This window comes from Labrus mixtus, chromosome 12 (genome assembly GCF_963584025.1).
Source record: "Labrus mixtus chromosome 12, fLabMix1.1, whole genome shotgun sequence".
Taxonomy (NCBI): Eukaryota; Metazoa; Chordata; class Actinopteri; order Labriformes; family Labridae; genus Labrus; species Labrus mixtus.
The window spans coordinates 23,701,489-23,728,124 of NC_083623.1; the positions used below are offsets into that span (position 1 = coordinate 23,701,489).

The 26,636-nt window shown below is 41.9% G+C and overlaps 1 protein-coding gene across 1 annotated transcript in view; it reads left to right on the plus strand.

Moving 5' to 3' along the window:
* Nucleotides 1-26,636, plus strand: part of ube2j1 (ubiquitin-conjugating enzyme E2, J1) — a 46,549-nt gene extending 19,913 nt beyond the window's left edge. The window contains exons 3-8 of the mRNA XM_061052661.1: nucleotides 804-935; nucleotides 1,438-1,522; nucleotides 6,999-7,104; nucleotides 14,345-14,474; nucleotides 15,617-15,745; nucleotides 23,998-26,636. Coding sequence (XP_060908644.1) covers nucleotides 804-935; nucleotides 1,438-1,522; nucleotides 6,999-7,104; nucleotides 14,345-14,474; nucleotides 15,617-15,745; nucleotides 23,998-24,291 — 876 coding nt within the window. The 3' untranslated portion in view covers nucleotides 24,292-26,636. The remainder of the gene's footprint in view (nucleotides 1-803; nucleotides 936-1,437; nucleotides 1,523-6,998; nucleotides 7,105-14,344; nucleotides 14,475-15,616; nucleotides 15,746-23,997) is intronic.

Below are 26,636 nucleotides of genomic sequence, written 5' to 3' on the forward strand. Positions count from 1 at the left end.
GTTTACAAAAAAATTTGGAAAATAGTAAAAGCTGTAGATTTAAAAACACACATTGTCATGAACATTTTCTATTTTAGGAATATTGTTCAGCCCTTGTTAACATGAAAAAGAAAAATAAGAAAATGTGCCAATCTTAATCAAGGCCTCGGGCCAAAATGTTCTGATTCTTCATTTGAAGTCACGGGCCACAAAAAATCCCCTCAAGGGTCGCAAATGGCCCTCGGGCCGCACTTTGGACACCCCTGCTTTAGGTGAAGCTGCATATTTGTCCCACACAATGGAGACATGGTGGCGCACTAGACAGCGAGACATTAATTTAGCCAAGATGAAAGATTGAACTATCTGCACTAAACAAGATTCTCTTACTGGCCAACCGGGGTAAAACTTTAAATACCTCGGCACAATCTTCCACAGTTAAGTGAGGCAAAGTGCTTGTTTGTTTGCAACCTGCAGGCCAAAATGTCCAAATGATTTAGTGAATGGCAACAATAAAGACCATTTTTGGTTAATTGTAAGACTCTGAAAATACAAAGTACATGTAAACCTAGGGCTGTTTTTCCGTTCAACTTTAGGGGTTATGACCCGCTTTTGCATTTTTCAAAACCCTAAAAGTCGATCATGTTTGAGTCAATACTGCTGTCGAGTCTCCTGGTCCCATTTAAAATGAATGCTCACCATTATCACAGGGAACATCTGTAAGGCTTCATACCCCACAGGACTCATATATCTATGAGTTATTGTCTCGTCAGATTAAACAGAGAAGTCACTGCTTAACAACATGTCTGTATCTCTCTTTTCTGCAGGATAACCTCTTTGAATGGCACTTCTCCGTACGCGGACCCCCAGATTCAGACTTCGACGGCGGGGTTTACCACGGCAGGATCGTCCTCCCCCCAGAGTACCCCATGAAGCCCCCCAGCATCATCCTCCTCACAGTAAGACGACGAGCTCACGGCCACGTCTCAAACTGGTGTGATTGATCTCCGGCTGAAGCAGAACAGAAAGATGTCAAATCAGATGATCAAAGAGTGTAAAAAAATGGACGGCCCGTCATCGAACCCTCCACCGCTTGTGACGTGACAGTCGTCAGATCAAAGCCCGAGCCATCAGCACGCTGTCACGCGGGATTTCACTGCTTTTATCAGACCGTCTTATTATATTCAGACAGCTGTGTGACACCTGCGCTAATGACAGGCTGATAAAAGACAGTACTCTCAATGCTTCATTATTGTGTGCAGATATTTTTTGTCTTTTCTTTTTACATTTGCATTCTGTGTTTGAAAGCTCAGAATAGCTGCCTTCATTTTCCAAACTCTCCGCCGCTTCAAGCTTCATATCAAGTCTGCTCGTCTCAATTTTTTAACACTTAATGTTCCATATAATTATCTTTGCCCACACGCTCACTTCTACCTTCTTTGTTTTTCGCTCTCCTGCTAGCCCAACGGCAGATTCGAAGTTGGGAAGAAGATTTGTTTGAGCATCTCTGGCCACCATCCAGAGACCTGGCAGCCCTCCTGGAGCAGTGAGTACACACACAGCTCTCTCTCCCCGAGTTTCTGTGGTTTCTTCTGTTTTTTACAGCAACAGGTCACAGTCTGATTCTGGTTTTTCAGAAAGCCTGAAAATTGATCAAATTTAATCTTTATCGTTAATAGCTAGGGGTGTAAAGATCTTCTAACCTCCTGTATCAATACAGGCAGCTTCATATTCTTTAAAAGATTCTGACTCTACCAACTGAGCCACAGCCGCCCCATGTTTATTTGTTGTGCCAAATCAATGCTGACATCTAGTTTACCTGACTACTGAATCAGAGAAGAGTTTTTGAATTGGGCAGATGATAATGTCACCTGTTGAACAGGGATGCACCAATGCATCGGTACAACATCGCTATGAGTCGATATCAGCCCTGTAGACAGACATCAGTGAATAATGTGGCATGATGAAGTCACCTGTTGAACAAACTACAAATCCCACTGTTGCATCCAACAAAGTGGAATGCATGGCAGCAACTTGAGTTACGAGAACATCAAATCGACTGAAGAGAACACACAATGTGTTTCTGCTGGTCCTGGGTCAGAAAACAGTCCCAAAGCAACATTTTTTTAAAAAACAAAGGATATTTATTATAAACCAAAACAATACGTACTCAGCATAAGCCTATCCCTCTGTTGATTTTTTTTCACCCCTCTGGCTTGTTATTTTCTGTTCATGTTTACTTTATAATTGGAAACAAATTCCAGACATTTATTTTGGGAGCACATTTCCATGTTTTCAACATCGCTATCAGCCGATATCGACCCTGTACACAAACATCGGTAAATAATGTGGCAGATGAAGTCACCTGTTGAACAATCTCTGATTTGTTTAATTGTCAAACATGACAGAACGAGGTGGCATTGTGGGAGGTTTACACCAAAAGAAGTCATATAACAAACATCGGTATCAGCAATCGGCCAAATTGTTTTTTTAAACATCGGCCCTGCATCTCCTCCAGAGTCAAACTGGTCGTTTCTACTGAGATCTTTGATTCCTCTAATTTGATCCAACCTTGTGCTGCTTTACCTCACAGCATGCAGCTTTAATCAGACGGAGCTCAGTGAGAGACGGTGCATCCTTCCCAAAGTGTTCTCCAATCTGGTTTCCTCTCTGTTAAAAAAAAAGAAAAGGTTTGGACTTATAGCAGAGGCAAAGGTTACGCAAACACTTCACGTACCCACAGAGAGCATGTCACATGGCCGGGCCACGCCTGAGAGATTTGACTTCCTCCTGCTGGGTTCTTAAAGCGTAATGGACGAGTTGTGTCTCGGCTTGTTTTGAAACACAGCAGGAGGCCTGGCGTGAAATGAACACAGACTCCAGGCCAGCAGTAGTGACGCCAGCATGACTTCGTTTTTTTACCTTCTTTTTCACAGGGTTACCAGCTGCTGCTTCAGATTACATGCTTACACCTACAGACTTAACAAAGTGTGGCCAAGTCATTAATACATTCCCTCAAAATGTCAAGATTAACATCTTTACACGCATCTTACATATTCATGTTTATTTAAATCCATTCATGAATATGTATTTCTTTCTTTTCAGTCTGTTTGCCTGTTTCAAAAGATACAGAAACAGGCTGTAATGTCTGAAAAGTTTTCAACCAAAGCGTGTCCACTTAAAGTTCTTGTTTTGTCCTTGACGGGCCTAAATTGTTATTTAAAGTGTCTGACAACATTACAGGAAGGATCCATAAAGAGATGGAGGCTTTAACAGTTGTAATTGAGCTCTTTGTTCCAGAAGAGTACTTTGACAAAAACCTTAATTTTACCCAAAAGAGCACAGGTGTTCTACCTCTGCTGGGATTTGGTATTTATTTATGGTAAATGGACTTGAGCTTGTATGGCACTTTTCTATTCTTCTGACTACTCAAAGAACTTTTACACCGCATGTCACACCTATACATTCACACACTGATGGTAGAGTCTGCTATGTAAAGAGACCATCAGAAGTAATTAATCCAGCCATACACATTTATACACCGGCGCTGAATCACATCTGACATGTTGCTGCAGGAGCTGGGGATCAAAACCCCTGACCTTCAGGTTGACAGAGATGACCGACTCTACCACTGAGCCCACAGCGTTATTGTGTGCTACACAAAGTTCATAAAGTCATGGTGGACATCAGTCCTGCAGGGTTAAATAAATGTTTTAGTCAATGGAGTCTGGTGACCTTTAAAAAGAATGATTTATCAGGTAGCTCTGTTTTCAGAGAAAATATTTTCAAGGGTGTCTGAGTCCTCTAAACTCTGAATATGGAAACAAATGGGCCAAGCTTTAAAGGTACAGGAATTCCCCTTTTAATGTTCTTTAAATACATGAACACAAATAATCTGTATATAAACCTGATCAGAATAAAAATGCTTCATGTAAACACGTCAATCAGAAGCAACTAATCCGATCAGACAAATTCACAAAGAAATGTAATTCTCAACGAGAGGGGTAGAGTATGCTGTTTTTATTCTGATCAATATCCATGTACACACTTGACTGGATCATTTCTTTCTGGTTGGGGTAAAGATATTCCCTCTGTGCATGTCTGCCCCTCTCTCCAATAAACTGTTCAAGTCTGAAGGTCCTCCTGCAGACCTTCACTCTCCCCGTGTTTATCGATCACAGGAGTGTTATGTACTGCTGAGCTTTCAGCTTAATAAGGAAGAGAAGAAGAAAGGAAAACATCAAATAAAATAATACAAATTCAAAGTCACAGATATGAGAGAGGAGGAGATTGAAACCTCTGGCGCACATCAAGGGTGGGAGCAGAGGAGCAACATCTGGAGATTGGCACGACAGTGTTTGTTTACAACACAGGCAGAGTCAATCTGCACAGGGACTCCAACATGCTCACCATAAACCAGACCGAAAATAATAACAGAGGATTAAACACAACATAATAATAATGATAATAACAGGGCTTGAGTTCTGCCTGAAATGAATTTCACTACAGAGAAAATGTTTCTTTATTTTGGAGTAAAAAGCTCAGTGACAGAAATGAGTACCTGACATACCAAAGAACAGAGATCACATTAGCACAAGTTAGAGAATCTTGTATTTATGTTAACAGAAAGTAAAACCTTCTTTTTTCTGCTCTTTGGGGCAGAACAGCTCTGCTCATTTCAAAATGGTTTTATTCTCACTAAATGCTTGATGCATGAACACGCACGTCATAAACACATCACTTTATTTAGCATCCATGTAATCAGTGAAGCTTGAATCCTTCGATCTAATCGGATTGACTAAACTTTGCCCACAAAGCTTTAAACACATCCATGACGTGTGTCTTCATTCAGATAGAGAGCACACACACATCCATTCATCTTCCTTCAGACAGCACAATACTCAAAGTAAGAAAGTTGGAGCTGAGCAGACTTTTGTGTTGACGGACGTTGTGCTTCTGCCTTTCTTGTACTAATCAGTCAGTGCACACATACCTTCACAGGTAAAATCTCTCTGCTCCGACTTTGACTCTATCCAAATGACACTGAGTGAAGTCCAATTTATAAAATGGGTTTCATCGCACAGTTACAGAATGTGAGCAGGTGTTGAGCTCTGATAGCCGCTGTCGGTCTCATCAGCTCAGTTTGAACAAGAGAAACATGCTGTCAGTCTCATAGCTCGTGTCATCATAAGACACAGCGCTTTTCAGAGCTTTAGTCGGATCACTTATTAATTTCATGCTGGAACAGGTTTGTTAGACTTGTTGCATTTTCTTACTGGTCTATCACAGTCTTTCACGCTGCCTTAGTGAACAGTATTGCCGGCTGCAGAGTAAATATTTTTATCACGTTTCATATCAACTAATTAACATTAACTATGGGGCTGCAAGGCGGTGCAGTGGTTAGCACTGCTGCCTCAAAGCGAGGAGGTTCCTGGTTAGAAATCCCTGTCAGACAGGTGCCTCTCTCGTTAAGTTTTTATGTTCTCCCTGTGCATGCTAGAGTTTTCTCTGGGTACTCCAGCTTCCTGCCACAGTCCAAAGACATGCGGTTAGGTTAATTGGTGACTCTACATTCTCAGTAGGTGTGAATGTGAGTGTGGCTGGTTGTCTGTCTCTTATGTGTCAGTCCTGTGATTGACTGGTGAACAGTCCAGGGTGTAACCCCGCCTCTCGCCCAATGACAGCTGGGATCGGCTCCAGACCCCGCTACCCTGAACGGGAAAAGCGGTATAGATAATGGAAGGATGGATGGAAGGATATACGTATATGAAATATCCTGCAAAGCTATCTGTCTCACGGCAGGTCCATCTTTTTTGATGACACGCTCACAAGCTGAGGTTTTATTATTTTAGTGTCCCATCATAACCGAGAGTGTGACAAGAACATTCATTAAATAATATTTAAACGGACACACAACAGAGAGACAGACGGAGATAAAGGACATACGCACACAGTTTGTATGCTGACCCACCGTGGGCAGACAGGAGGAGAAGTCCTGGGAAACAGTCTCTGTTTATACTCCTGTGCACCAAGGCTTTTTATCTCTGCTGTCAGGGACTCACACTGCTGACATGTTAGCTTGTGTGTGTGTGTGTTAGTCACCGTGTGCGTGGCATTAAACTGCCTGTGTTTGACTGAACAGGCTGAAAACATCTGATTCCTTTCATGAGTCGATTCATCTGTGCACCTCTATTTGTTTTTGTTTTTTTCCTATATTTTTATGTGTTTGGTCTTTTTATTCCTTTTATTAGAAAGACAGGACAGTGGATAGTCAGAAATCATGGAGAGAGAGAGAGAGAGAGAATGGGGAATGACATCTGGGAAAGGAGCTAACGGTCAGATTTGAACATATTTAAAGGTACAGACACAGAAACAGCCTGTTCTGAGCAGGGCTGAAATAGAGGGGTTTATAGGCATGATCAAATACAGGATCAGAGTGAATTTAGAACAAGAAACTTCACACACATGTTTTGAGGAGCTCTGAGAATTATTTAAACTGGTTGAAGAGGAGAATAATGTGTTTCCTTTGAATAACATGCAATATGGTTGTGTATGTAAGAGAGCTTTTAATCTCAAACCCAGAGCGTGGTGTGCATGTTTTGTTGTGGTAGTCAGTGTTACGTCACTATAAAGGCAGCTTTTCTTTATAAATCAGATATTTATTTTTAGGCTTCCAGATGCTTTAATTTAGAATATGAGATGGACTAAAGTTCAGACAAACACGGCCCGTCCCAACACAAACACACCCCTGACCCTGACCATATTGTCAAGCGTGTCTCGTGCCAGCTGGAGGAAGTGTGAGGACAGACGCAGGGTGAATGTCCTCTGAGAGGCCGGGGTAAATCCAGGCTTACACTGAAAACAAAGCATCATTTCATTATGTAACACTGGAACTGAACATGCAGACATGTGCGTCCTGTCATGTAATTTAACCTTGTCTGTTTTACCCAGAACACACTGTGTTTTCTTTTTTTTAAATGTCTCTCTCCTCCTCTCACTGTTTGTCTGTTTCTCCTCCACAGTTCGAACGGCTCTAATAGCTATCATCGGATTCATGCCAACAAAAGGAGAGGGAGCGATAGGATCCCTTGATTATACCCCAGAAGAGAGGAGGACCCTCGCCAAAAAGTAAGATGTGCTAGATGAAAATATTTCTAATGTTTACTCTGCAGAGCACGGGTTGTGTGTGCGCTGCTACGAGTAGAGAATGATAACGAGGTGTGTTTGAGACTGTGTGTATCCTAGATAAGCGTTTCTGACATTTAGGATACCCCTGCAGTCCTCTATATATGAATACATGTACCCCTTCATTTGCTCCCATATCTCAGGATCTTAATGTTTGCCCATCATATAAAAGTGGATATACTTAGTCAATTTTGGGGATAGTTTCATTGGTTTAAATTTAGATGAATGTTTCAGCTGTCCTTCATTCCTATAGCTAACTATTTCAGCTGTTTATCTCGTACTGTTGGATAGAATGGTGGGTTCCATTTGAAGCAGTTTTATTACGTGCATGGAGATCGCAACGGTAGCGTGCATATACAGTCTTTGGTCGTGCACTGATCGCAGAGAATAATGGTGCATTCAATTTGATCTCGGAAAGTCAGAAATTCCAAGTTGCCAGTCGGATGCATCATCAGGAACTCTGACTCCAAAACTCAGAGTAACTTCAGTAACCCGGGCTCGAAATCCAAGATGGCTGCTCCGTGTACAACAATAAAAGTATAAGCTGTACATTCTAGTGTTTATTAGCAACTTGTCATACCGAGCTCTGACATCAAACTCCATCTTCATTTGTTTTTATATTACTTACTTAATGCTGGCCTTCAAGACCACCCATTTAGAGGAAGAGGAGGGGTTAGCACTCTGGAGCCCACTCGGGTTAGGGAAAACATGGTCATCCTTAATTTAAGATGGTTTAAAAAAAATATCTAAATACTCACCATTAGTTATGAACACAACAAAGAAACAATTTTTTTTTAAATTGTTGCCTGTTTTAAAATGAAAATCCCCTTTCTGTAGTGACATTAAAGTTAGTGTTGAGCCCATTGAACTTTAGGCCAGTAATGTCGGGCTGGGTATATGCTACACCAGGACCTGCAGAAAGTCAGAAAGAAAAAATCAAAAGTTACTTGTTGGCAAATGGTTTTCAGTAAACGCCAAAAGCTAGTAAGAGCCAGACAGAGGAGTCAAATGTAAGCTAGGAGGCTAATGCTAACGCTACTGATCCAACACTGTGTAGTGATATTATTTAATGACATCTGCGGAGGCCCGTTCACTTGGCCTTTTTAAGGGGGCCCAGCCATTCTCTGCTCGCCTTACACTAAACAACATTTGAAGTGATTTCAAGTCACAGCCAACTTTCCAAAGTGTCAACACGTACATCCTTTATTCAGGTGTTAAAGCCAATTTAACCTGTGGTGACTTTGTTTTAATTAGATCATACATTTTTATCACGTATGGGGTTTCCTATTCAAAGACACACATGTGAATGTAAAGTAATCAGCATCTGAGTCTCAGCTCACTGATGACTGCTTATTCATGATGGGGAATGAGCGCGCCCATGCCAGTCCTGTTAGTGCAATGTGACATATTCATTATCGCTGAAGTAGCCTGTTAGTGGAGGAAACATGAATGGGCATGTTTCTCTTTATTTCACGGCACGTTTTCTCTCTGAGGAATCCAAACAAAGTGAGAGGAGGAGAGGATCCAGCTAAAGTCGCTCCTGGATTATCACGAGAGCAGGGTGTCTGACAGTGGGCTGTTTCATTAACACATGAGATGAGATCGACAGGAGGACGCTCTTTACTATAAATACTTGGCTGCTTATCACGTTGATAGAAAACCTCTTTTTTACACTCGAGGTTCTGAGGTTGAGACAGCTCCTCGCTCTGGTTTCTCATCTCCTGTTTCTGTGCCTCTGGAGATTGTGTGAGCTGTCAGTCAGAGCTCAGCTGGGAGAGGCTCCTGTCCAATGTTTTCACTGTTTGACAAGTTAACAGCCAGAGAAGTCGGTCAGCTCGGGACGTGATAGAACAAACACACAGGGGCACAGTGGAAGTCCCAGGAAAAACACAAAAAACATGTTTTTCCTAACACCTGGTGTATGCTCTAAATTAAGTGTGGAGTAATTGTACTGTATGAGATATCAGTAACTACTTGTCCTTAACAAAGCTAAACAAGTCTGATTGTATAGAAGTCTATGATAAAATGTGCCTACTTCTCAGTTGATTTGTTCCCTCAGTAAACATTTTCTTAAGTTGATGATCTCAATCTCCAGTTTCAAGTCTTCTTCAAACAGCATGATGTTCATGATGTACTCATTTAAAGTCAAATAGGACATACAACATGGAGGATTGTGGGCGGGGCTACATGTAATCGACATTTCACCTGATAGAGATTTAAAAAATATATTTTTTCAAGTGTTCATTTTTTCAAAGATGAAGTCGCCTTTGTATTGCTTTACTAATGAATCACTTTATTTACAGAAGAACAATTGAAGTTAGAATAGAATATTATATTATATTATATTATATATATATTATTATATAAGAAAATAATATAAATATATATAAGAATATAAAGTTTTGACTTTATATGTAAACTCAAAGGGTAATTCCAGTATTCTTTAAATGACTAGCTCAAAGGTAATATGTAACTTTCAGAGTAGATGTCCAGTAGGTGTTGCACTTGAGTACCCGTCTTGTAGACCAAAACAAACCTCACTGTTTCCCCTCCTCTCCTACCCCTCCCTCAGTTTTCTGACCGAGTGAAGCCGTTTATACAACTGATCTCCAGATATGTAGCCCAAAGTTGATTTGGTTCTTATTTCTTTAAAATATTTAAGACTAAACAGAGTCTTTTCTTTTTTGTACTCTTGCAATTGTGCCTTTACATACAGCGTCCCTGAGTGAGTGAGGTCGTCTCTCCTCCCCTTCCTGTTGGCAGGGCTAATGGTTGGACAGGGAGGGATTCATGTGGGGAAAAAACATGTGCTGTATGTAACATGTTTGAACTGCTGAGTTGCCAGTCCGTGCGAACACAAAGCAAAACAACAAACCAAGGGGGAGTTTGACTTAACTCTTCTTTTAGAAAGTAATTCCTCCTCAATATAAAAGCTGCTAATGTTTAATATGCCTCATATTATACCTTAAAATGTATACAAATTGGGGCACAGATGGCCTAGTGGTTAGGTCATGCCCCATGTACAGAGGCTACAGTCCTCAAATTGGGCGGCCCTATTCGGGTCTGGCCCTAGTCTCCTTGTTTCCCACTCTATCCACTGTCCTATTCAATAAAGACAAAAGTTAAGTTTTGGGATTTCACCAGAAGATTGCATCAGACTGCAGTATTTTTTCAACTGACTCGTGACTTTGAAGAGGTGAATGTAAGAGCCGTTATTAGGAATAACTTTCCTATTTAACAAAAGGTTTATTTCTGGAGGGACACTCTGTAATGTTTTCTGACAGTTTGGATAACTGAGCCTGTCAGTGACAAAAACAACTTTAATTGGATGTTATTTGATCAGGATCTTTTACCCCAATGGATTGTGTTGCATCCGTTTGTTTCACTGCTGCTGGCTGAATTAATCTACTCATGCTTCTCCAGAGATTTTGTATATTTCAGTCACGTAGACCCCCAAAAATATTAAAGCAGGGCCTGGGTTTAAAATTACACAACTCACCTTTAAATTATGTTTTACCAATCTGTTTCTTGCTGCATTTGGACAAACCAAGCCCACAAAGCATCTCATACAAACACTGATATGAACATGACATCTTTTTTTAGATCGACTGTGATGTCTAACAGGTCATTAGAACATGTTCAAATGCAAAAATAATCCAAGTTTGCACTAAACACTGGCGATCATTAACCCCCTCTTTTCTGTCCTCTGTCTCTCTCTTACAACTCTTCATAATACAATAATTCTGAATCTACGCCCAAAACAGACATGCTCTCCTGGACTGTGTGACTCTACTTTTCCAAACATAAAGCAGTGTGAGCTGTCAGATAAATGCACAAAGTTTCTACCTTTGGACATGACCTGTATCTCTGCCTTTGTACAAAAGATGGGTTTAGAGAAGCAGTATATTTTTTGTTACTGCTATGTGATTGGTCAGAACTGAGAGTAGTTTAGCTCATAGACAAAAGGTTCTGTTATTGGTAATTACTCCATAAGCGCTGGTTGTCAACCAAACAGCGGACTAGTCATGTAATTACAGCCAGCAAGTTGCAGCTCGCTTTTTTTTTTAGAAGAACGCTCCTCCAATTTATATCAAAAATATGAGCACTAGAAAAATGTCTGTCTGTGTTAACTCCGTCCCACTGTGTGTGTGTGTGTTGGTGTGTTATGTGTTGTGTGTGTGTGTGTGTGTTGTGTGTGTGTGTGTGTGGGCGGAGGCGTGGGCTCAGCTGAGAGGAAACTACAGATTTGATAAATATGAGCAAAATAATTGAAGTAAAGATGAGAAGAATTGCATTTAATTACACACATCTGTGATGTATTACTGACATCAAATCTAAAGGCTTGCTTCTCCTCTCTCAGTATTCATGTCAGATTTTTTCCTTCTGGCTAATCTCTGTGTTATTATCTGTGAGATTATCAGCACTAAGGAGGGTTCAAACAGTCACTCATATGAGAAACCATCAACCAACTGTGGAGCCTGTCTGCATGGAGTCTGCTCCAGGAGACACAGACCGCCTGTTAAAGCTGTCATAGTCCACTGACACGACGACTAGAGGCACACCAGATCGTTCCCCGAGTCATGGAGAATGCCTAATAAGCCCAGCTTCTTCCCCGACTACATCTCAACTTCACTCCAACAGAATTTCAATTTGGCTCCAGAGGAAGACACTGATGTGGATCATTTAATGCCATAATGTATCCATATCTATCCGTGCCACCTTTGGCCCGAGGAGCTCCACGGTGATGATGTGGTGTTCCTCAGAGCACGAGTCATCTCTCCTCCTCACAGCTGCAACATCAGGCCATTAGCAGCTGCAAGGGACGATTAGCTTCTCCGATACAAGTCCCCTCAAACCTCTTTTACGTCTTTCTTTTTATGTTTTATTTCTATGTCAGTGCGCTCAGTGGATGTGTTGCTCCTTCTCTAAGAAATATTGCACTGCACCCCGCTGTCAGGACTGACACGAAGGTGTGAAGGTTTCACACAACAGTCTACACCTTTTTGCAGGGATGTGGTGTTGCGTGCCACAGGTGGAGGAGGCAGAGACAGAGCTGTCAGCTGAGGATGCTTTATGAGGCAGCCAACATCAAACGCAGCCAAATCCACAAACGAACAAAGCTTCTTCTGCAGCTTTGTTTTTTTGCCAGATTCTCTACAGGATGCACACACACAAATGTGAAAAATACAGGCACCTCACTCTGAAAACACTCGTTAACTTCCTAATCAAGATGCCAAATTGCAGTTTTTCAGATTCATCAGTGAGCCACCATCTGCTCAGACTGCTCACATTTAAGTGTCTGAATAAATCAGAATCCATCGTCTAGTTTCTGTTTTTTTGGCCGTGCTGACCACCTCACTATCTTTGACCACCAGCCAAAGAATTCACGTTGTAGCTCTTCCTCAAACCAACTGTTGGTTAGTTTCACTGTTCGATCCTCGGCGATACTTCTCTGTTTGGTAATTTTTTTAAAGTCATCATAAAGATTCAGCTAATGTCAAAACGTCAGGCGCTGTGGACAAAACCACCTGGACTAAAAAGTGAAGTACAGTATACAAAAGCGTCTTCTCTTTACTCACCAGAATGGGGCAACCCTACCGGTGCTAAACAAGTCTGATTGTATAGAAGTCTATGATAAAATGTGCCTACTTCTCAGTTGATTTGTTCCCTCAGTAAACATTTTCTTAAGTTGATGATCTCAATCTCCAGTTTCAAGTCTTCAAACAGCATGATGTTCATGATGTACTCATTTAAAGTCAAATAGGACATACAACATGGGAGGATTGTGGGCGGGGCTACATGTAATCGACATTTCACCTGATAGAGATTTAAAAAATATATTTTATCAAGTGTTCAGTTTCACTAAAAGACGCTGTGAGAAGAGTCGGTTATTCATGTTTTATTAAGATCATTTTGATTGAAGCGTGCTTCTCAGTAGCTTTATTTTACTCATTAATTTTACAACATCTGCATCACATGCATTTATTGAACTTAAAGATTCTGAATAAAGCAGCTGAAAAAAGCAATATAAATAGGGGGGGGGGGGTAAAAAATACATCAATATATACAAAACAAACCACACCAGGTGTTTGGCCAAACCTCCGCCATAATGAAGCCTCCACTCTCCTCCAGCAACACACCTCCAACCCCTCTACACGAAGGAGTATTGAATTAGAACACACCATAATTAAACACCATTAAGCGTGAGCGGCGGACAAAATTTTACTTGGCTCGAGCTGCAATCACCTGTGGCGCACACTTTGGTGTGCACATAAAATTGACACAGAATGACCGTGAACTAAAGACGCTTACGTGACCAAGGGGCGTTTCTTCCATGTAAACATGGTGTAAACACGGCTCTGACAACAACACAGCCAGCGGGAGTCGAGCTTCTCACTCATTGAGTACAGAGGATATACTTGATTTCTGCTGTATTTATGAGTAAAAAGTCGCACATTCTTCCTTTAAAAAGTAGAAAAGGTATCAATCTGCTTCGATCCTGTTCAGTGGTATTAATCACATTTTTTGGTCTATGAGCATTCTTGTGCACCCATGACAAACCACAGACACCCCAAATTACAGTTTCTCAATGTCTGCTGCAAGAATGAGGGTCAGGAGAAGAACATGTAGACAGAAATAAAGATAGAAGACGGGATAGAAACCACTGTGAGAAGAAGACTGGAGTTTTCCTTGAAGCATGAAGCTGTTAGGATGAAGTGTTGCAGCTATGCATCAGTGTTGTTGTTGTTGTTGTTTCCTTTGGATGAAGTGGAACAAGTCTTTTTGTTTTGAACGTTAATCACACTCGATGATGCATTACAGGCCTGAGCTGCTGTTTAATTATGAGTGGGACATACATCAGGGAACGATGTAGTTATTGTACAAGCTGGCTGGCAGAAAGTCTGGCTGGTTAATATTTCAGGTGACACAGCAGGTAAACCAGATGTAATGTGATAAGATGAGCAGAACTTTACATTTTAGGTGTGTTTGATATAATAACAGGTTATATATTTTGTTACTGAAGCAGATTTATAAAGCAGGTTAGTCATTCACAGAGAGGAGGGAAAAGGAAAAGTTTTAAACTCCTTTTTGGTTTTGTTTTTTAAACTGAAGGTCTCTGAATGTTTAAGATTCTCCTACAGCACCATGACCTCACCATGCACCATCACTCTGTCTCCGTCAGGTCTCAGGACTTCTGCTGCGAGACGTGCGGCTGCTCCATGCGCTCCGCCCTCCTGGCTCTGACGCCCAACAGCAACCCGAGCGCCGAGGACCACCAGGCCAAAGAACTGGCTCAGCAAATCAACTTCAAGGTACGACCGAGCGGCTTCAACGTGCGTCACGTTTGATTCACGCTTCAGTCAGCTCTTTAACCCTCGGAGCAAAAGAGCTTCTGACAGCACCAACTACAGAGAGGAACGGCTGCTTTTTTCTCTTTCTGTGCACTTCATCAGCCAGAAATATATAATCCCTGCCTCCGCTAATATGCTTTTATTTTGACATGACAACATTTCAGACTACAGTGGCCTACATGTCGGATACTTCACTCCGCTCTTCTGCTCAGACTTTCTGTTATGAACAGAAACACTCCAGAGTTCAAGAGTTCATGCTTGGATTCAGAGACAACAGTTTACTACAGAAACGCTCAGACGGTTCATTCAGTAGCTTTTCTACAGATTTGAATCATATTTTCATCTGTGGATATTGTTTGCCTTGTTATTATGAAAGTATCCATTTATTAAAGACAGGGTTGGTGATTTTCAAGAACTAGCATGATTTTGAAAGTAGCATGTGCTCCCTCAAAAGCCACGCCCCTCACTTACATGCACAGGCGCCATTGGTCCAGAAGCGGACCTCAGCTCATGCTTTGAGTGTGGGCTCTTGGATGCATGAGGTAGAGAGCGAGCAGTGAGACAGGGAGGCGCCTGATTGGTTCATCAGATTGGTACCTCGTGACAGACATTGTTTTTTTTACAGGATTACAACTGCTACAGATGAAGGATTTTCTTTGTTCCTTTTTCAAAGAACATGAGTTATTAATGTCTGTCAGGACCTAAAGACAATTTCAACCAGAATCTTAAAAAGTGGATCTGGAGAAAATAACCAACCCTGCCTTTAATGTCTCTCCCAGCGTCCCTCACTCACGTCGTTTCCTCGAGTTTTAGCTCCTCTCAGTGAGAGATTGAAAGAGATGTGGAGTGCAAATTTACCCCATGAGGAGTCCTTCACTTCACAGCGTCAGTGTCAGGTAGTGATGATGAGCTGCACAGCTGATTCACATTGCACTGATATGAAGGCAAATATTATCATTATTGCGTCACAAAGCTGACTGTTGCTTCGTTGGCTACTTCCCTGGCGTTGGTTTTAAGTCACGTCTTGCCTCAAGAGACAACACTGGTTATCTATCAGGATGAACTCATTCTCAGTGACGGCAGCTCTCTGTGCGTTCCTGCAGGCGGAGACCAGTTTATCCAGACATACGAGTGAGAGCGGAGGAGCAGAGAGCGAGACCTCCTTGCTCGATCAGGGAGACGCCTCCACGTCTGCAGGACAGGAAGCGGCTGACGAGCCTCAGACCGAACAGGTAGGTGTTAAAGGGCCGCTCAGGGACTGAACACAGGAGAGAACATTACCCCCCCTGCAGTTAAAACACCACCTACAGCACAGAGCCTCCACACACTTTCACAAGTTTTTAGATCATCAGCCAGCAAAGTAAACCGGCTTTATTTACCACATATCTGTTTTATTTAGTATGTTTCCATAACAAATATGTGAGTAGGTGTGAGACTGAGTTACAAGGTGCTGGAGAAAATGTTGAAAAACTGCACAGAAGATAACCCACACAGTAATTCCACTGGGCTTCAAATCCACAACAAGTCCACAGGCTGAGATAGATGCAAACTTCTCTGATACTATCGTATCGATGTTGAACGACTGAAACACCTACTGTATATTTTTGACCACGTCATCTTTTTATTCCAGTCTTATTATCACTCAACTTTTTAGTGAATGTAATATAAGTGTGATATTAAAGCAATGGGCTCTTAACTGTCCTCTCTGCTGGATTTATCATCTCAAACCTCACCTGACATAGAAATAAAACATAAAAAGCAAGACGTAAAAGAGGTTTGAGAGGACTTGTATTGGAGAAGGAGGAGAGATGACCGGACTTATACTTAAAAAAGACACACAGTATGTAATTTTCACCACCAGGGGGCGCTCAATCAAAACAATATGACGTTGAGGCAGGCGGGGAATCATGGGAGTGATTCTCTCTGCTAATCCACCCCCACCGCCTAACACGATCTCAAGACGAACGGGCAGGAAGACGATATGTTGACGACGACGTATCCAAGTATACATCCCGTTTTTTTATCACAGCAGCACATACAGCAACTTTCAGTAACAGCTCAAGCTTCCTTATGTAGCGGTCTTTGACGTAACATCCGGTGTTTCCATGGCAATGATTAACATGTCGAGCTTGTCATGGCAGGCTCCCTGTTACAACTATAAAATTAAGGATTTCTCTGGCTTTGAAAACTGTTGGAAATATTAGAGACAATGCAAGTACTCAACAGCAACAGAAATGTAAAACAGGTTTTTAAATTAATTGAGATATTTTAGTGTAAAAATTCTACATATTGCACCTTTACGCTTTTTCGCAAGTACACTGATTTTATCACTGACAGCCAAAACTAGAAGTTTAGAACAACGTTGTTGATGAACTGAAATTATCCTTTCGGGTATGTTTTGGAAAATTGTAGACAATTAGGTAAAGTGTTTTTGAATCCAAAAAAACTTTCATGGTTCCTCCTGAAAAAATATTTAAATTCTGAGAACAAGTTTAATTTCAACCAAGTTAGATAATGGCAAAGCTCTGTATGCAGGGTCATCCAAACAATCTGTAGGACGAACACATCTGAACACATCTCTCTGGTCCTCAAAGCACTCCACTGGCTCCCCATACATCAGAATCACTTTTAAAATACTCATAAAACACTCAATGGTTCAGAACCTGAGTACAACTGTTTGTTTTTTGGTCTTAAGTTTTCCTCCACTTTGTTACATTTCACAACATGTTGGATTTATGAGCAAGAGGAATGTGCACCAATTCCTCTCAGCCTCAACCTCAACATTAATCAAAAATAATCTTAAATTTAGCGGGGGGGGAGACGGAGGGCTCCATGACATCATCAAAAAAAAATACAAATCCAATCACTCTTTTCTGCCTGAATGTTTGTGTGATCATTTCTGTCTTCAGTGTTTAGACAACGCTGACAGATCTGTGTAATGAATACATAATTTAAAAAAAAAAAAAACACAATCCCAGCTTCGCTTCGAGGTTATTTGTTGTGAATTTAGAGAAGGGAAAGGTTTTTGAAATTCAGCCAGACACTGAAACCATCTCTGCAGATCACAGAGCTCCCTTCCAGCTGCTATTACCGCCCTCCAAAGGGTGTGTGTGTGTGTGTGTGTGTGTGTGTGTGTGTGTGTGTGTGTGTGTGTGTGTGTGTGTGTGTGTGTGTGTGTGTGTGTGTGTGTGTGTGTGTGTGTGTGTGTGTGTGTGTGTGTGTGTGTGTGTGTGTGTGTGTGTGTGTGTGTGTGTGTGTGTGTGTGTGTGTGTGTGTGTGTGTGTGTGTGTGTGTGTGTGTGTGTGTGTGTGTGGACAGTAACTTATTAAATCTCAGACTGAACCAGTACTGATACATCGAGCATATTTAATATATTTATCCCCCAATGCCAAACAAAATGTATCATTTTCCCAAATCATCATATATGATGTTATAAATGTGGACAGTGATGACAGCTGAGGAGAGAGAGGAAACGTTGGGAGGGAGGGAGAGGGGGGGGGGAAATGACATGCAGCAAAGTGCCGGGGTCGGACTTCGATCCACAATCGCTGCAATGAGGACTAAATCCTCTGCATGCGGGGCGTGTGTTATAACCACTAGGCTATAGGCACCCCTGAAATTGCAGGAGGGGGTGGGGGGGTGACAACTGAAAAGGAGTGTCAGCAGCCGTGTTGTACGTCTCGACTCTGTCTCTGTCTAGGATTGAGTGGTGTTTACATCGTCCTCTGTCCCTACAGCAGATCTGCGTGACAGCTCTGCGATTACTCTAAAGAAGTCCCTGATCTGCTCTTGAGGAGCTGACACTAAAAGCTAACACTTACTGCTGATGATTTACATCACTGAAGACTTAATAAAAATATATCACTCCACTGTAAATCTCCTTCAGCGACATGCAACAGAGCTGATACTGAGGATTAAACAATCTGTCTTCAGCGTCCTGCAGGTTTATTTTTCAATCTGTTTAAGCTGCAAACTGTCGGACACAGCAGTGAGTGTTTTCAGAGAGGAACAACTGAGGACTGTTTCTCCTTTTTTTGTGGCCTAACTTTCTGATACTGTATGTGCAGAAAGCATGTGTGTCAGAGATGTGGTAAAGAAACACAAAGAGGAGGACCCACGTGCAGAAAACCAGAAGTTATTGCATGAAAGAGAAACAAAGAGCTTCGAGAAAACCCTGGGAGGTAAGAGACGTATCACAGGAGCAGGAAGACGATGAACTGATACAGGAGGTGAAGCACACAGACACTTAATAAACCAGGAGCGATTGGACACAGGTGTGACAAACGAGGGAAACCAGACAAGGAGAGGAAGTCAGACAGGACCAGAAACACCGGGGACAAGTACTACAAAATAAAACAGGAAACACTGCAGACACTCAGAAATAAAACAGGACAACAGCTTAAGCAGGAGATGACACAAAAAGGCAAAAAAAATTACAAAATAAGACGGGAAACACTAAAAAGACAAGGGGAAATGCACAAGAGGATACAAATGAGAAAATAAAGAGATTTTCACAGGAATTAAAGCAACACGAGGGAGGAATACAAAATAAAACAGGAAATGAAATCTAAACATTGAAATCGTGGTAAATGGCTTTGATGTGTTAAATATCACAGACAGTATGATTGTTTAAAATAAATGTATGAGCTACAATCCTGCTGTAGAGAAGTCTTTACAGTCGACTCAGTTTGGCTGTATTTAAAGAGCATTACTGGACTCAGTCTAATGAAAGATTCAACCAGGTTACACTCATAAACTAATAATTATTATTACTATTCCGTTGGATGACAGTATTTGTGTTATTTCACTACGTTCATCTGTGAGTGTGGAGTGTTTAGTCGTGGAAGTTTCTGCATTTAATAAATGAGCTCAAACTGCTTGAACACATGGAGAAGAAGCTCAGTCGAGGCAGCTAATGATCCAAAAACAATCTTCATTAAAGGATAATTCTGGTATTTTTAAAAGTGCTCCCTGCTTTTACATACTTTAGGGACTGAATGACTAAATGGTACAGGAGTTTGGGAATAGCTTCATTAGATTTCTTCAGTCCTCTGTGGTGAATAAAGCCCGGCGTACACTGTACGATTGTGTAAAAGTCGTGGTGGAATCTCAGCTCACTCTGTCGTCCTTAACGACACACGACCAGCGCTCGAGATTTATGTGCTCACACTGTACAACCCAGCTGTCGGGCACGACCTGAGCTCACACTGTATGAGTGAAATCAGGATGGCGCAATTTAAATAGAAAACTGTAGTTCAGTTGTCTCATGTGCACGGCTCAAATACACACATCAGCACATATGCACTTGCTTTTCCTCTAACACACACACACACACACACACACACACACACAGCATCACTAACAAACACAAGCTAACTAAAAAATTAATCATAACAAACATTCCCTGTCAGCTGGAGGTCTGCAGATATTTCCTGCCTTTGTTGCCATGGTGATTTTGTACGCTGTCTGTCAGTTTGTCTGTCATGTAAAATCAGGGGGTCAGGTCAACTGTCCGGGCGGCAGCAGATCGGGGCTAGATTAGCTGTCGTTCCTCAGAGTACACTGCACGTGAAATTGGGTCTTGTCCATCCTTTCAAAGTGCTTCTTTTTGCAACTGCAGGCTCAGATTGTTGTTTTAATTGTCTGACGACATTACAGAAATCTAAACTTGTAACTTGAAACAAAATCAGATTTAAACTAACGAGTTGCTGCAGTGATAGACCAGTTCAGTTATGGTATCTGAACTACAGGATGTGGTCTTCCGGGCGGGCGGCCCGGGTTCGGACCCGACCTGTGGCTCCTTTCCCGCATGTCATTCCCCAGCTCCCTCTCTCTCTCCCTGATTTCCGACTCTGTTAACGGTCCTATCTCTCAAAAATAAAAGGCACAAAAAGCCCAAAAAATAAAACTGAGTTTTAATGAATGGAGTCTGCCAGCTTTGAAGAGAGCGTTATAACAGCAGTGTCTGACTTCACTACAGAACAGATGCTCTAGAGATGAAGCTTAATAATCAATACAAAGAGGTTTTTCTATTAGAATAAACCCTTTCAAATGTCTTCAAAGCCGCCAGACGTCAGTGACAAAAACCTTTTACCTCAGAGGAAGAAGGAAGTTGCTGTTCTACTGCTGCCACTCTCAGTGATTTAAAAAAAAAAAAAAAAAACTCTGTTAGAATGAACCGTTTGAAAGATTTAAGTTGAACAACAACCTCTGGATCCCAAAACCCCCTGCTGCAGCCCCATAAACATTACACAAACCCCACCTTTCACACAACATGAATACACACATCAACACGTTCATAGATGAAAACTCACACATACACACACACACACACACAGAGCACACACCCTTCTCAATTCTCCATCTCAGATCCTCCATATAGACGTACAATCTGTCTTTCCTTTTCACTCCCTCTCTCTCTTCCTTTCCTTCTTGTATCCTTTTATTATTATTATTCCGTATAGTTTTTAATGTCTATCAGGACTTTCACACTTGTAGAATTTAAAAAAATCCAAGAACAGCTGTAAGTGTGAACGCAAACAGACAAATTTTAAAACTATTCTCCTCTTTAACCAAAAGGTCTCTGTCTGTAAGGATCCTTTCTGTATCGCTGTCAGATGTTGAGAATATTGATCTACTTCTATTAGTCATGCTCTGATCAGACACGTTTGTCCCCAGATAACATTGCAGACTGTTTCATGGCTGCCGGCTGAAGAAATCAACTGGAGCTTTTCCAAACCTCTTTGTACTTAATAATCATTGAGACTCTAAAATACCTAAAGCATGGTCCAGGTTTTAAAAACACCATCTTTCAGTCAGTCACTCATCTTTGACATTGTTTCTGTAATTGGTGACACTTCTCATCACCTGTTGACATCCCGCTGAGCTGAGTCGCTCTGAATGAGTCTGGATGAAAATGATTGACTGTGCAGCAGCAGCAGCAGCTCTGTGTCGGCTGAACGCCAGCTGTGTGTGTGAAATCAAGCAGCGAGACATCAGCGTTTCCTCAGCACATCACGCTGGATCTGTTTCGGCAGCTTGGAGTCGATGGTTCCGCTGCTTTCTTTCACCAGTTCAGATGTTATGGACGAGCTTTGTTCGTCTAAGAGGATTGATTTTTTTTGGCGCCAGCTGCTCGCCACAGTACCACAGCAGCAGAGTGTGGAGGAGCCGAGAGGAGGGTCAACTTAGATTAGAGTTGGTGAGTTTGTGGATAAAACTGAGGAGGTCAGAAAAAGGACTCACCATCTGGAGCTGGAGGGACAATATTTAAAACCTGTTTGGACCGAGGTATCCCACACTGCCCTGCTGCTGCACAGTGCTGAAGGATGTTCTGTTCACAGTCGTCCTCTGACTGACTGAATTACATGTTTTATCTGTAAAACCTGAGCCTCAAGACTTTTTACACTATGGCTGTATTTCGCACTGGCAACACCTATTCTTAATACCAAACCAATGCCAAGTATAAGGAAACTCTTGTGCTTCAGCTGCTCCACAGATGGAGGTCAGTGCTCTCAGAGAAGGACCTTAGAAGTTCAAGATTTAATTCAGTGGACTCGGTCTCTCAGGCAGAATCTACAGAAAGTTAAGAAACAGTCAAACTCTGAAGGAGATACAGTGCATTGAAACATTAGTCCTTTGCACCAATATACATTTGCCTCACGTGATTTGTGTGCTCCAGTACTTTCTTTGGTCCCTGTCTGAGAGAAGGAGTCCACTGAATTACATTTTGAAAGAAAACGACAACAATGCAATTTAGTATTTTCAGCTCTCAGTGCCCAGAGTGCAAAAACACGCTCAGCGTCTTGACATTTCACTCACTCACCAATGTCAATTCACCCTTACCGTCCAATCAGAATCAAGAAGGGGCAGGACTTCTGATATCAGCTCATATCAACTATGACGGCCGAGAAGAAACTTATCCGACTCTTCCACGTCCAGAGTTGCTGCTAATGCCAGTACAAGATTCATTTATATATTTTCTTGGTGATATTTCATTTGAATAAAAAGCAAATATTAATCATACGGAACTTTTTTTAACAGAGCTAACGGCCACTACCGAGGGAATCAGAAGTTAACTTTTGTAACCTAGCAACAAGAAGCAGCACTCTGAAACTGTGGTTGTGGTTGCTGCCAGCGCTAAGAGCGTCATCAGTGGACACAGGCCCTTAAACTGCACTTTAGGGGCCTGTGCAGCAGTTTCACAGTTTCTCTAAAATAACTCTAACCTTCAGTATTTATGGTGGAAAAACATCGACGTAGGTTTGTTAGGTTTCTCGTCAGATGTTCTTGCAGGGTTCATTTGTCTGTTTTAATAAACTCTTCTTCTAACATTGTTTGTGTTTTTTTAAGGGACATTAACACCAAACAGGGCAGCAACAAGTGATCGTTTCTAATCTAATGAGGATTCATTTAGCAGTTCTTTTCTCAGCTTCCCTCCATGGTGTGAGATGCAAAATATCAGAAAGAGAGACAATTTAAGATGACTTCAGTTTAATATAAAGAAGACTTTGATGTTCAGAGATTGTTCATGCCAAAGAAAAGTTAACCTTAAAGGTTTAGAATGTTTACGCTGGCCCTCCTGCTGATGACCTGACTAAGCATGAATTCAGATTACAAATCAGCATCATGATGTTGTAAATTGTAGCCTCCTCTCAGTCTGTTAATTGTCATTTAATCTCATTAAAACCTCTTTATTTTGGGTTACTGCATTATAAAAGTAACTTTAGTGTTACTTGTTTTGCTTCAATGCTCAAACTTAATGTTCACATTATTTAGTGTTGTTTTGGCACTGAGAGAGAAAACAACTCCTTGTGAGATGCACCTGGGTCTCAGTGTTTGCAGCTCTCTGACAGCTGGTTAAGTAGAAGCATGTGTGTGTGTACTGTCCTTGGTGATGGAGAGTTTTCCTTCCTGCACATAGACAACTCACAGCTATATTCTTGAGCAGGGAAAAACATATTTTTTACTCCAAGACAGAAAGCTCACACCTGAATGATCATCAGCCCGTGTGTTTGTTCTCCCAGGATGCTACTGTACTGAAGTTAGCGTGACCTCGCCTGCTGAATCCATGTCACTAAATCTTGTATAGTTGTCGACTGTTTCATGTAAACTAAAGAGGAATGAGTGCTTTAAAAATGTCTGCCATTGTAACGACTATTGAATCTGAAGAGTAGCTAGATACCCTTCACTGCTAGTAACCACAAATTATAGAGGATTTAAAGTAAGGCGTGACTAAGAAAATCCAAATACTGCTTGTTAGAAACAGTGAAACTGTCACTCAGACAGATAGGCCGGATCGTCACAGCTGAAATTGAACGCCATCAGAGAAGTCCTGGGGAGAATCCAAGGCAGATTAAGTCAGCTGTGTGCAGCTTCTGACAGTTAAATAGAAACTGATTCTGTGGTAAAAGTAACACAAGGTGCATATTGTTTTTGTTATGAAGACTCTTTGATGCTTAGTTTTTGTCTCACTGCTCCACAGGCAGAGGCGTCTCAAGTGTCAGAAGAGGAGCCCCGACCCACTGCCGTCCCCAGTCCGGGTCGCCCCCTCAGCCCCCGGCAGCGTCGGGCTCAGCAGCAGAGCCAGCAGGGTCAGAGAGACGGCAGAGACGCAGCCAGCAGGCCCGCCTTCCCCCCGGCTCCTCGCCAGCAGCAGGAGGAGGACATCCACACGGGCTCTGCCGTCCTCATCGTGCTCCTCACCCTCGCTCTGGCCGCTCTCATCTTCCGCAGGATCTACCTGGCTAACGAGTACCAGTTCGACTTTGAGCTGTGACCAGCGAGGCCCCTCACGCCCTCCTTCTCTCGAGTCCAATCCTCCTACCACAGAACTGTGACCCGCTGCAGTGGAACCAGAGCCGAGTCAGCGGCTTCCACAGACTTTCCTCCCACTGTGCTCGTCAGCAGAGGTTCAGTCTCCTCCGAGGGGAGATCTCATTCCTGCAGTGGAGGCACTTTAATCACCACCAGACCTCCTGGGTGTCTTTTAATCAGTGTCCATTTTACTCTCCAGTGTGGTGCATTTTTTAAGAACAGGAAGTCACACCTCCACACACACACATCACATACCTTCTTTAATGTGTCTGTTGTCTGTCCTAGAGCTGCAGCGTGTTCTCATTATTTAATTCAAAATGTAATTTAACATGTAATCATCATTGAACTGTGGGAGGGGTTTGTCTCACGGTCATTATTGGAAAAGTATATTATTCACAGAGAGTGTGTTTAGGGCTTCTTCTTCTTCTTCTTCATCATGTGCTTTAATGTCTTGTTGGGTCACTTCAGTCCATTATACCTCTGCAGCAGCCTCAGCGCTCCAGCTTCAGTTCATACAGGTGCGATTGATGTGGTACGTTTTAAACGTGGGCTCTAGTTTGGAGTCTAAACGACTATTAGGTACAAAAAGTTTTGGGATCACTCCAGTAGATGTTTTCATGAGCCTGCGGCTAAAACCGGCTGTAGCGGCTGCAATGTCATTCTTGGATCAAAGGAGCCTGTTAAAGTATGTTTTATTCTTACAGATTGTTATTCAGTATGTTAAGTGTCAGGCAATGTTACAGAAATAAACCCAAATATGTAATCCTATTTTTATGCCAGAAACATAAACTGTGTGTTTTAATGTGTGTAATTGTCCCAGCTTTGAACTAACAATTAAAAAGAGATACACAATGCTCACCTTTTAGAGACATTAGTACCTGTTACCCAGTGGTGTAGTGCAGGTTATACAGGGTATACTGTACCCACTTATTTTCCAGTCTCCATAGAGCCCCGTTTCTAAATCCACTCTGATTCACAATATTCCAAAGTATGCTGCAATTTTTCTTCCTAGGATCACAAAGGGATGATACCTCTCTACTTCCTACTCTGTCTCCTATTGGCCAGTAAACACTGTTGCCTTTTTTGGTTGGTTTGGTAAGAATATCAGGGTAAAGCCTGGCTCACACTGCAGGAGTTTTAAAATCCAGTAGCATCACACACTTCTCTCTTAGCAGAATCCTAACAGATCTTCTTCTCCATAATCTCAAACATGCTCACACTGCAAGATATGAAAATCTTGGCGCATCACAGAATACAGGATTTCTTTAAGATTATCGTGCCCGACAGAGGAACGCACCACCTCACGTAAACAATGGAGCAGGCGGTTAAATTTGTGATCATTATGCTTTGTGCAGAGAGGAATACACTGAAAAATTTGAAAACATTTTGGGTGAATAAATGTCTGGGGAGACGCCGACAACATGGGTTGTGTATTCTTCAGTGAGAGCTGAGTCTTGAGCAACCCTGCGATTGTCGGGAAGGAAGAATCGGACCTCAAATCGAACCCGATAATCCTGCAGTGTGAGCCAGGCTTTAGCCAACCAGAGGGCGAGTCAGAGTGTTTGCCATTGCTGTTCTCCGAGGTGATTTGCGATGTGATCTAAACTGGCAGCGTTACATTCCATCAGCTTGTCTCCCTCATTATGTGAAAATGATCCTTTCAAAGAAAACGGTATACTACTGTAAAGAATGTTAAGCTTGGAGGGTTTTTGGTTTGCTTGAAAGTAATCCCAAATTCAAGGCAACAAGTGACTCTAAAGCCGCGGTAGGTCCTTCAGTTGCTTTCAGCCATCATGGCTATCTACCTGCCTGCCCTGTTGTAAAGTTAATAATAATAATTTGCCCCCACAGAACACATTGCAGCTTTTACAGCCTGTCTCAAGGCCGTCAGCTTGTGGAAACAACTGACGCAATTGCAAAACCTTTTGATCCTTGATGTCAATAATATGCCGAATTATGTAGGGCCTAGATGTACGAAAACAAAACTACCCTTAAATTTAAAACTCCAGCTGCACTGAAAACAACGTTTAAACTACAGGAAAGCATTTGAAGGTCAAGAAAAGACTTTTGGAGCAACTACAAAAAAAATCCAAAGACAGTTCTGTGAAGGGAATAGCTCTGCCAAATAAAACTATGGTTTTCTGAAGAGCACATGAGGGCAGAGTGCTTTGAGCTGTTATCACCATGGAAACATTTACTGGTGAGATCATTTACGAGACTATTTTCACCAGTTAACACGAGTCTGATCTGCAGCAGGTTCAGTTATCAGTCTGTGTTCCTTCAACACAACTGTGGCTTTTTTTTTTT